The sequence below is a fragment of the Nerophis lumbriciformis genome, linkage group LG05 (assembly GCF_033978685.3).
Source record: "Nerophis lumbriciformis linkage group LG05, RoL_Nlum_v2.1, whole genome shotgun sequence".
NCBI classification, from domain to species: Eukaryota; Metazoa; Chordata; class Actinopteri; order Syngnathiformes; family Syngnathidae; genus Nerophis; species Nerophis lumbriciformis.
The window spans coordinates 55,569,546-55,582,184 of record NC_084552.2 but is presented as its reverse complement, the minus strand read 5'-3'; the positions used below and the strand labels follow the sequence as shown (position 1 = coordinate 55,582,184).

The window sequence follows — 12,639 nt, the reverse complement described above, 5'->3', positions numbered from 1 at the left end:
AACACAACACAAACAGAACACGATAAAAAATAAATAATTAAAATAGAATTAATAAAAACATAAAAACAGGATCACAGCAGGTGTATTATGGGGCGCCATTGCAGGATGGATATCACTCAGTGTTAAAAGCCATGGAATAAAAGTATGTTTTTAAGAGAGATTTAAAAACAGGAAGAGAGGAGGCTTGTCTAACACTCAGGGGTAGGTCGTTCCAGAGCTTGGGAGCAGCAACGGCGAAAGCTCTGTCACCTCTAAGCTTCAGCCTTGTGTCAGGGACCGTCAACGGCAGCTGATCGGCTGATCTTAAGGATCGGGTGGGGCAGTAAGGCTGAAGGAGGTCGGAGAGATAGGTTGGCGCGAGGTTGTTTAGACATTTAAAAACAAATAAAAGGAGTTTAAAATGTATTCGGTAACGCACAGGGAGCCAGTGAAGGGACGCTAAAATAGGGGTGATGTGCTCACGTCTGCGGGTCTGTGTTAGCAGACGAGCAGCAGAGTTCTGCACGAGCTGCAGGCGGGCGAGGGAGGCCTGGCTAATGCCAACATACAAGGCATTACAGTAATCAAGACGAGTCGAGATAAAAGCGTGGATTAATTTCTCAAGATCATGTCTTGATAGAAGCGGTTTCACTTTCGCTATTTGGCGTAATTGATAAAGGCTTTTTTGAACGACGCTGCTGATTTGTTTTTCGAATTTAAAATCTGAGTCAAACTTTACCCCCAGGTTTGTGACAGAGTCGCTGAGATACGGGGTCAGAGTGCCGAGGTCAACGTTGGGGGAGGGAGAGCGACTTGGACCCGAACAACATAACTTCTGTTTTATCTTCATTTAGGCTCAGGAAGTTAGCTGAACGCCAGACTTTGATGTCGTGCAGGCAGTCAATAAGACGTTGAACCGTGTTATTTTGTGCCATGGGAAAATAAATCTGGCAATCATCGGCATAAAAATGAAATGCAATACTGTACTTCCTAAAAATAGAACCAAGGAGGGAGAAGGTAAAGCGCAAATAAAATTGGGGCAAGGATTGAGCCCTGGGGGACCCCATGTGGTAAAAAGGAGCTGTGGACGACATAAAACTGTCTTACTTTTACACAAAAGTTGTGGGTCAAAGTCTAACAACAAGGATCTGGATTACATGACAAAGATGGCTGTCACTCTACACATGCACCTTAATTGACGCATTCATTGACAATTTTGGGGCTTTTGGAGGGTGTTTGTTGCACTCTCCTTACATAATGATCACACCACAATACACACGTATAAAGAAAGGGTGCTATAAATGGACTCGCACGTGTGGCGTGGATGGACAATGAGTGTTTCTGCTGCAGGTGAGAAGAAGAAGAAGAAGAAGAAGAAGAAGCATCCTTACCTCAGTGCCACACGCACGGAGCTCTCACCCAGCCCACTGCTCATTGTGTCCCCGGGAATAAAAATAGCTTTCCCTTTTTCTTTATCCTCTTAGAAGACGAGGCAGCGCCTTCCTCGTCCGCCACCTTCCTCCTCCTCCTCCTCCTCCTCCTCACATCACCGTCAAGCCCCCCGCAGCCTGCGTGCAAACACAAGGCGCGTGTTTGTTAACAAGGACCGTTTCTTGCCGTCTAAAATCCACGCCAGCTCCCCTCGACATGTTCAGCGTGCAGAAAACACACACAGCAACGATGGACGAGCCTCTTTTACGCTCAGCGTGTGTGCAAGACTCTGGGAGAGGCGGTGACGTCATCAAGCTCCTCCCCCTGCCCTGCGAGACGTACCATTGGCAGGGGACAACCTGAAAGGGGAAAAAAAATCATAACCAAACACTGCACAAATCAAATAATAATTAATAAAATATATATTTAAATATATTTTTTATTTATTTATTTATTTATTTATTTTTTATTTTTTTTTTATTTTTTTTTGTGTCTGTCCTGTCCAGCTTCTCATGCAAATCATCAATCAATCAATCATCCATCCATCCATCCATCTTCTTCCGCTTATCCGAGGTCGGGTCGCGGGGGCAGCAGCCTAAGCAGGGAAGCCCAGACTTCCCTCTCCCCAGCCACTTCGTCCAGCTCCTCCCGGGGGATCCCGAGGCGTTCCCAGGCCAGCCGGGAGACATAGTCTTCCCAACGTGTCCTGGGTCTTCCTCGTGGCCTCCTACCGGTCGGACATGCCCTAAACACCTCCTTAGGGAGGCGCTCGGGTGGCATCCTGACCAGATGCCCGAACCACCTCATCTGGCTCCTCTCGATGTGGAGGAGCAGCGGCTTTACTTTGAGCTCCCCCCGGATGACAGAGCTTCTCACCCTATCTCTAAGGGAGAGCCCCGCCACCCGGCGGAGGAAACTCATTTCGGCCGCTTGTACCCGTGATCTTGTCCTTTCGGTCATAACCCAAAGCTCATGACCATAGGTGAGGATGGGAACGTAGATCGACCGGTAAATTGAGAGCTTTGCCTTCCGGCTCAGCTCCTTCTTCACCACAACGGATCGATACAGCGTCCGCATTACTGAAGACGCCGCACCGATCCGCCTGTCGATCTCACGATCCACTCTTCCCTCATCAATCAATCAATCAATGTTTATTTATATAGCCCTAAATCACAAGTGTCTCAAAGGGCTGCACAAGCCACAACGACATCCTCGGTATATCCCACATAAGGGCAAGGAAAAACTCACCCCAGTGGGACGTCGATGTGAATGACTATGAGAAACCTTGGAGAGGACCGCATATGTGGGTAACCCCCCCCCTCTAGGGAGACCGAATGCAATGGATGTCGTGTGGGTCTGACATAATATTGTGAGAGTCCAGTCCATAGTGGATCCAGCATAACAGTAAGAGTCCAGTCCACAGTGGGGTCAGCAGGAAACCATCCCGAGCGGAGACGGGTCAGCAGCGCAGAGATGTTCCCAACCGATATACAGGCGAGCGGTCCACCCCGGGTCCCGACCCCGGACAGCCAGCACCCCATCCATGGCCACCGGATCTGTGTGTCTCCCCTTCCACAAGGGATCTGCGTTCGAAGAACTCCGGCTTATTAGTGATTCCCAGAGCCCAAAAAAAGTCTGCGGGCTGTAGAGCGTTTTCTATTCGGGCTCCAGTACTATGGAATGCCCTCCCGGTAACAGTTAGAGATGCTACCTCAGTAGAAACATTTAAGTCCCATCTCAAAACTCATTTGTATACTCTAGCCTTTGAATAGCCCCCCTTTTCTTAGACCAGTTGATCTGCCGTTTCTTTTCTGTTCTCCTCTGCTCCCCCCTAGTTGATGTAGATGCCCATGTCGGCTGTTCAGATTTACTTTACAAAAGAGAAGTGTAGGATACTTCTCTTGTTGCCTTATTTGTATTTGACTTTATTAAATGTATTTATATTATCATTTAGTGCAGCCGGGCCGGAGCAGGAGGGGATAGAAAGAGAAAAAAAAAAGAAGACAGAGGGGGAAATTGTGGGGACAAGAGGGGGATTAGACAGAGAGACAAAAACAACAACGGCAAACAACAACAACAACAACAATAGAGCAACATCAGCAAATATGACATGTACAAATATGATGGTAAAAGTAATAGCAAATAAGCAGTTAGCGAAAAATAAAAAATAATACAGAAATGACAATGAGCATTATTACACTACAAATGGATCAATACAAATACCAATAGAAATAGCGCTATTGATAATGAACAATACCAATAATTTACCTTTATTATCAACAATACAGTTGTTCAAATGCAACAATACATATACGTAATGATAACTTGAGATACGAAAGAATGCAGAAAAACGGAGGGGGAGAAAGAGAAGCAACCTACATTAACCTTGTAGATTGTTATAGTCACAATAGGTTAAGCTTTGCCAGTGTGCCATGTGTTACACCCAGTTTACCCTAGGGCAACAACGTTAATATATGTTTGATGAAACGTGATTATGTGCATGAGTGTAAGTATGCATATGTACTTGTATATGTACAGAATGTGTATATGTGTTTGTACAATAAACAATATATTTTTTTATAACACAGCAACGTAGACAACATTCATTTTTTTTTGTACTCACAAAATATAAAATATTACCAAGTGACTTCAAATTGAATGAAAGGTGGTCTTCATTTCTAATTGAGGGACTCCCTCTTGTGCGATAAAAAGGTAAAGTACAGCTTATAGCCAGCGTTCAACAAAAAATATTTTACAGTGCGCACACACAATAGTATGCAACAAAACATGATTTTTAAAATGAAACATAATAAGCATGTACAATTTTTAAAAAGGGAATGAAATTAATATAATAGGTACGTTTTTCATTGATATACAGGTAAAAGCCAGTAAATTAGAATATTTTGAAAAACTTGATTTATTTCAGTAATTGCATTCAAAAGGTGTAACTTGTACATTATATTTATTCATTGCACACAGACTGATGCATTCAAATGTTTATTTCATTTAATTTTGATGATTTGAAGTGGCAACAAATGAAAATCCAAAATTCCGTGTGTCACAAAATTAGAATATTACTTAAGGCTAATACAAAAAAGGGATTTTTAGAAATGTTGGCCAACTGAAAAGTATGAAAATGAAAAATATGAGCATGTACAATACTCAATACTTGGTTGGAGCTCCTTTTGCCTCAATTACTGCGTTAATGCGGCGTGGCATGGAGTCGATGAGTTTCTGGCACTGCTCAGGTGTTATGAGAGCCCAGGTTGCTCTGATAGTGGCCTTCAACTCTTCTGCGTTTTTGGATCTGGCATTCTGCATCTTCCTTTTCACAATACCCCACAGATTTTCTATGGGGCTAAGGTCAGGGGAGTTGGCGGGCCAATTTAGAACAGAAATACCATGGTCCGTAAACCAGGCACGGGTAGATTTTGCGCTGTGTGCAGGCGCCAAGTCCTGTTGGAACTTGAAATCTCCATCTCCATAGAACAGGTCAGCAGCAGGAAGCATGAAGTGCTCTAAAACTTGCTGGTAGACGGCTGCGTTGACCCTGGATCTCAGGAAACAGAGTGGACCGACACCAGCAGATGACATGGCACCCCAAACCATCACTGATGGTGGAAACTTTACACTAGACTTCAGGCAACGTGGATCCTGTGCCTCTCCTCTTTTAATTTCTGATCGTCGTACAGACATATACTCCGCTCCAAATTGACATTTGTTGAGTACTGTACGACGATCAGAAATGGAAAAATTCAACATCGACTACTCCACGAAGAACATTCCCATACCCGCGCAGAATGACTACAAGCTAAGGCTCATAGAAAAGACGGAACACATGAGCCAATCACCACGCCCCTAGGCCAGCCTGTACCCACCCACTCTGTGCCCTATATAAACCATGGTATGCGAATGCTCCCATTAAAATCTCCTGACGATTGAGGGTACCCCCCCCCTCATGAAACAGGCCTGTAGAGATGAAATAGTCTTGTGATTTTTTTTTCCCCACACATACATATATTGCGCTCTACTACGGTATCGAGCACTATTTTTTTGGATAACCTTAAGACATATATATATATATATGTATGTATTTATTATTTAAAATAATTCTCTCTCCAAAGAACTAGGACATCTCTTGTGAATGCTTAAGAGCCAAAGCCAATTTGAAATGCTAACAGTTAGCACGCTGGTCAGAGCGCATCAAGTAACAAAATATGAGCTTAAAATTTATTTTTTTTAAAAAGCCAGCACACAGACAGTTCTATGCTAACATGATAACAATGGCAGATTTACAGTTAGCATTAGTGAACTATCAATATACAGTCAAGAAAATAAGTATTTGAACACCCTGCTATTTTGCAAGTTCTCCCACTTAGAAATCATGGAAGGGTCTGAAATTTTCATGGCAGGTGCATGTCCACTGTATGAGGGATAACCTAAAAAGAAAAATCCGGAAATCACAATCTATGATTTTTTAACAATTTATTTGTGTGATACAGCTGAAAATAAGTATTTGAACACCAACATTAATATTTGGTAGAGTAGCCTTTGTTTGCAATTACAGAGATCAAACGTTTCCTGTAGTTCTTCACCAGGTTTGCACAGACTGCAGGAGGGATTTTGGCCTACTCCTCCACACAGATCTTCTCTAGATCAGTCAGGTTTCTGGGCTGCCGCTGAGTAACACAGACTTTCAGCTCCCTCCAAAGATTTTCAATTGGATTTAGGTCTGGAGACTGGCTAGGCCACTCCAGAACCTTGATATGGTTCTTACGAAGCCACTTCTTGGTTTTCCTGGCTGTGTGCTTTGGGTCATTGTCATGTTGGAAGATCCAGCCACGACTCATCTTCAATGATCTGACTGAGGGAAGGAGGTTTTTGGCCAAAATCTCACAATACATGGCTGCTGTCATCCTCTCCTTAATACAGTACAGTCGTCCTGTCCCATGAGCAGAAAAACACCCCCAAGGCATGATGCTACCACCCCCATGCTTCACAGTAGGGATGGTGTTCTTGAGATGCTACGCATCATTCTTCTTCCTCCAAACACACATAGTGGAATTATGACCAAAAAGGTCAATTTTGGTCTCATCTGTCCACAAAACTTTCTCCCATGACTCCTCTGGATCATCCAAATGGTCATTGGCAAACTTAAGACGGGCCTTAACATGTGCTGGTTTAAGCAGGGGAATCTTCCATGCCATGCATGATTTCAAAGCATGACGTCTTATTAGTGTATTCCCAACAGTGACCATGGAAACAGTGGTCCCAGCTAGTGATGGGTCCGGCAACACCGATGCATCGGCGCATGCGTCGAGCTCATAGAGCAAAACCCTGCGTCGGTGCGCGTACCGCTTTTAGAAAGTCACGTGACCGATCATGAGCTGTTTTGGTCACGTGACCGATACGCGAACTGTGTCGCACTGACGCCTCCTCTGTGCCCTGTGAGCGGCTCTTTTCTACAGCCGGTGAAATAATAACTAAGAAGAGAAATCGTCTAAAATGTAATACGTCGGAAAAACTTTTTTTTTTTTTTTTTTTAAATGTGTAAAAAATAAAATTAAAAAAATTCCCAGTCCACAATCATCCACAACACGTTCTCTTAGATTTCCATGTAATGATACATGTTAACATTATTTATTGACTGTATCTAAAAATGATAAAAATATATTTTTATTTAAATGAAGATATGAAATAATCCTAAATGAAATACAATGACTTGGTTTATATTATTGTATATACTAGGGCAGGGGTCACCAACGCGGTGCCCGCGGTCACCAGGTAGCCCGTAAGGACCAGATCAGTCGCCCGCTGTACTGTTCTAAAAATAGCTCAAAGAGCAGCACTTACCAGTGAGCTGCCTCTATTTTTTAAATTTGATTTATTTACTAGCAAGCTGGTCTCGCTTTGCTCGACATTTTTAATTCTAAAAGAGACAAAACTCAAATAGAATTTGAAAATCCAAGAAAATATTTTAAAGACTTGGTCTTCACTTGGAATAAGCGGTAGAAAATGAATGGATGGATGGGTCTTCACTTGTTTAAATAAATTCATTTATTTTTGACTTTGCTTCTTATTACTTTTAGAAATACAATTTTAGAGAAAAAATACAACCTTAAAAATGATTGTAGGATTTTGAAACAAATATACCTTTTTAGCTTTTAAATTTCTTCCTCTTCTTTCCTGACAATTTAAATCAATGTTCAAGTAAATTTATTTATTTTTTATTGTAAAGAATAATACATATTTTAGCTTCTGTTTTTTCGACGAAGAATATTTGTGAAATATTTCTTCAAACTTGCTATGATTAAAATTAAAAAAAAAAATTCTGGCAAATCTGGAAAATCTGTAGAATCAAATTTAAATCTTATTTCAAAGTATTTTGAATTTCTTTTAAAATTTTTGTTCTGGAAAATCTAGAAGAAATACTGATTTGTCTTTGTTAGAAATATAGCTTGGTCCAATTTGTTAAATATTCTAACAAAGTGCAGATTGGATTTTAACCAATTTAAAACATGTCATCAAAATTCTAAAATGTATCTTAATCAGGAAAAAGTACTAATGATGTTCCATAAATTCTTTTTTAAATTTTTTCAAAAAGATTCAAATAAGCTAGTTTTTCTCTTCTTTTTGTCGGTTGAATTTTGAATTATAAAGAGTCGAAATTGAAGATAAACTATGTTTCAAAATGTTATTTTACATTTTTTCTTGTTTTCTCCTCTTTTAAACCGTTCAATTAAGTGTTTTTTTTCATCATTTATTCTCTACAAAAAAACCTTCCGTAAAAGGAAAAAAAAAATGTACGACGGAATGACAGACAGAAATACCCTTTTATTTAATATATATACATTTATTTATTTAGCTATTTTTGTTTAAATCACACTTACGTGTAACTTACAAATGACAATATATTTATTTATTTAAGTGTGTATCAAACTGGTAGCCCTTCGCATTAATCAGTACCCAAGAAGTAGTTTTTGGTTTCAAAAAGGTTGGTGACCCCTGTACTAGGGCATCAAATCAGTGTCAGTTGAGTCGGTCCATAGGTTGCCTGTAGGGATTTTTAATGTCCAGCAGATGTCAGTATTTAGTGACACAGTATCGACACAGTATCAATACAGTTTTGCAATGTGTCGAAACGCTTCATGACGTCTCATCAACCCATCACTAGTCCCAGCTTTTTTCAGGTCATTGACCAAGTCCTGCCGTGTAGTCGCTGATTCCTCACCTTTCTTAGCATCATTGAGACCCCACGAGGTAATATCTTGCATGGGGCTCCACTCCGATTGAGATTGACCGTCATGTTTAGCTTCTTCCATTTCCTAATGATTGCTCCAACAGTGGACCTTTTTTCACCAAGCTGCTTGGCAATTTCTCCGTAGCCCTTTCCATCCTTGTGGAGTTGTACAATTTTGTCTCTGGGGTCTTTGGACAGCTCTTTGCTCTTAGCCATGCTGAATGTTTGTGTCTTACTGATTGTATGGGGTGGACAGGTGTCTTTATGCAGGTAACGACCTCACACAGGTGCATTTGATTCAGGATTATACAGTGGAGTGGAGGAAGGACTTTTCAAGGCGGACTAACAGGTCTTTGAGGGTCAGAATTCTAGCTGATAGACAGGTGTTCAAATACTTATTTTCAGCTGTATCACATGAATAAATTGCTAAAAAAATCATAGATTGTGATTTCTGAATTTTTCTTTTTAGGTTATCTCTCATACAGTGGACATGCACCTACCGTGAAAATTTCAGACCCCCTCCATGATTTCGAAGTGGGAGAACTTGCAAAATAGCAGGGTGTTCAAATACTTATTTTATTGACTGTATATGACACTAAAGTGTATGCCTGCTAAATTAGCCTTTGAACACAGCTTGCTAATGTTAGCATGCTAAAATGTTAACTGTAGCAAGTGTCAAAACAAGTACCAAAATGTATTACTCGGAGGTGTGTAACTGGGGGAAAAAGTGTTAGCATTCAGAAAGTACAAAAAATATGACTTGGGTGTTAACCTGCAAAATTTGCACCTGTAATAGAATATAGTTCAAAATGTGAATACCTGAAATAAAAGAACAGAATTAAATTAAAGCTGCAAGCAGCATTGGTCGGGCCCGCGTATTTGGCAGGTGCTAGTCCTAAGTGTCCCAATACTTTTGTCTACTTTTAGTCTGAAGTGTCCCAAGACTTTTGTCTAGTGTACCTACCTTGTCTGCATTGTGTGGGCACGCTGGTGCTTCCTGCTTTTAAGCAGCCATCTTAAAAAAACAGCAGCGCAGCGGGTCTTTGAAGGGTCATAAAATCAAAACCGGAGCAGGTAGTAAAACTCTGTTCTGTTATTTTATACACAAGGGTTTAATCTCTCTCCTGTGTTAGTTTGAAGCCGAAACGACAAACGCGCTCAGAGGAGACAGTTTTTGAAGGAAGGTGACCGGTTTTTACAAAAAATTTGTTTTGAAGGGGGAATAGCAAACTTCCTGTTGATTTTTGCTGGGGGTTGTCAATTTATGAAATGTAGGCCTACATAGAGGCTTTTGTTTCATGTCTCTCCAACCTTCCCAGGGAGAGTTACAGGCAGTTTTGTCAAGTTTTTTCATCCGAGGAGCAGTTTTTTGTGCGTTTCATTAAAAAATTGCGCTAGAGCACAATTTTGAGATTTGGGGTTAGGTTTTTTTATTAGATCACAATTTTTGCCAGTCCTGATGTGTGTGTTCAGTTCGGTGAGTTTTGAAGCATGTTAAGGGGGTCAAATTACAGCTCAAAGAGGCAAAAGTGACTGTTTTTAGTACTTTTTTGTCTTGAAGGGGGAATTGCCAACTTCCTGTTGATTTTTGCCCGAGAATGTACTATTATGATATGTAGGTCTAAGTCAGACCTACATAGAGGTTTTTGTTTCATGTCTCTCCGACCTTCCTAGTGGGAGTTACAGGCAGTCTAGTTTTTTTTTCCTAGGGGGCGCTAGAGCGCAATTTTGAGTTTTGTGGTTCGGTTTTTTTTAAAAAGGCAATTTTCGCAGGTCCTGATGTGTGGGTCAAATATGGTGAGTTTTGAAGCATGTTAAGTGGGTCAAATTACAGTTTAATGTGGCGGCGGAAGAATAAAGAATAAAGAATAAAACCTTACAAATTCAATAGGTCCTTATGTCCCATTGCATAAGGACTCCCACAGGGAGTCCTTATGCAATGGGCCATGCGGGCCCTAATAAAATACACACCCCTTACCTACAATGAGTGAATGCACAAATGGTGGACTGGCGCCACCCCATAGGGGATATTGTGTATTACAGTCTCAAGAGCAAGTTTAGTAAGAAGTTGGTGTAAAATGGTCAATAATTTGAGTTCCCAATGAAAAAAAAATGCCAACCTATGACTTTCCTTATAGGCAACGTCAAGTTGCAGGTGAACCTTGTTACTTAGGGCATGCTGCCACCGTGTGGACATGTGTGGTTATTGCATCCATGGTGTCCAAACTTTTCCCACTGAGGGCGGCACACTGAAAATTAAAGCACGCGTGGGCCATTTTGATATTTTTCATTTTAAAAACCAACACCACATATCAATCAATCAATGTTTATTTACAGTGAGGCAAAAAAGTATTTAGTCAATACAATACAGTCTCCAGACCTTAATGGCTGTATATGCCATTGAACTAAACTCTCCACCTCTCTTGTCTCTTCATATATATACAGCCATTACCTGTATTAATGGCTGTGTATATATATATATATATATATACAGTGGGCCAAAATAGAACTTTTTGGTATAAACTCAACTCGTCGTGTTTGGAGGAAGAAGAATACTGAGTTGCATCCCAAGAACACCACAACTACTGTGAAGCATGGGGGTGGAAACATCATGCTTTGGGGCTGTTTTTCTGCTAAGGGGACAGGCCGACTGATCCGTGTTAAGGAAAGAATGAACGGGGCCATGTATCGTGAGATTTTGAGCCAAAACCTCCTTCCATCAGAGAGAGCTTTGAAGATGAAACATGGCTGGGTCTTCCAGCATGACAATGATCCCAAACACACCGCCCGGGCAACGAAGGAGTGGCTCCGTAAGAAGCATTTGAAAGTCCTGGAGTGGCCTAGCCAGTCTCCAGACCTCAACCCCATAGAAAATCTGTGGAGGGAGTTGAAAGTCCGTGTTGCTCGGCGACAGCCCCAAAACATCACTGCTCTCGAGAAGATCTGCATGGAGGAATGGGCCAAAATACCAGCTACTGTGTGTGCAAACCTGGTAAAGACCTATAGTAATCGTTTGACCTCTGTTATTGCCAACAAAGGTTATATTACAAAGTATTGAGTTGAATTTTTGTTATTGACCAAATACTTATTTTCCACCATAATTTACAAATAAATTCTTTAAAAATCCTACAATGTGAATTCCTGGATTTTTTTTTTCACATTCTGTCTCTCACAGTTGAAGTGTACCTATGATGAAAATTACAGACCTCTGTCATCATTTTAAGTCAGAGAACTTGCACAATTGGTGGCTGACTAAATACTTTTTTGCCCCACTGTATATAGCCCTAAAACACAAGTGTCTCAAAGGGCTGCACAAGCCACGACGACATCCGCGGTACAGAGCCCACGTAAGGGCAAGGGAAAAACTCACAACCCCAATAGGACGTCGATGTGAATGACTATGAGAAACCTTGGAGAGGACCGCATATGTGGGTGCAATGGACGTCGAGTGGGTCTGACATAATGTTGTGAAAGTCCAGTCCATAGTGGATCTAACATAATAGTGAGAGTCCAGTCCACAGTGGGGCCAGTAGGAGACCACCTCGAGCGGAGACGGGTCAGCAGCGCAGAGATGTCCCCAACCGATGCACAGGCGAGCGGTCCACCCCGGGTCCCGACTCTGGACAGCCAGCACTTCATCCATGGCCACCGGACCTGTGTCTCCCCCCCCTCCACAAGGGAGAGGGGGGCAGAGAAGAAAAGAAAAGAAAAGGCAGATCAACTGGTCTAAAAGGGGGGTCTATTTAAAGGCTAGAGTATACAAATGAGTGTTAAGATGGGACTTAAATGCTTCTACTGAGGTAGCATCTCCAACAGTTACCGGGAGGGCATTCCATAGTACTGGAGCCCGAATAGAAAACTCTATAGCCCGCAGACTTTTTTGGGGCTCTGGGAATCACTAATAAGCAAATGAACGCAGATTTCTTGCCGGGACATATGGTACAATACAATCATACTTGCCAACCCTCCCGATTTTACCGGGAGACTCC

At 41.6% G+C, this 12,639-nt stretch overlaps 1 protein-coding gene across 5 annotated transcripts in view; it reads right to left on the bottom strand.

The window, feature by feature from the left end:
• The window catches only part of LOC133606147 (kinesin-like protein KIF21A), a 105,503-nt gene extending 104,002 nt beyond the window's left edge, over positions 1 to 1,501 (bottom strand). For all 5 annotated transcript variants that reach the window (XM_061959756.1, XM_061959757.1, XM_061959758.1 and 2 more), the window contains exon 1: positions 1,371 to 1,501. In XM_061959756.1, the coding sequence (XP_061815740.1) occupies positions 1,371 to 1,414 (44 nt within the window). In that variant the 5' untranslated portion in view covers positions 1,415 to 1,501. The remainder of the gene's footprint in view (positions 1 to 1,370) is intronic.
• Positions 1,502 to 12,639: the final 11,138 nt, after the last annotated feature.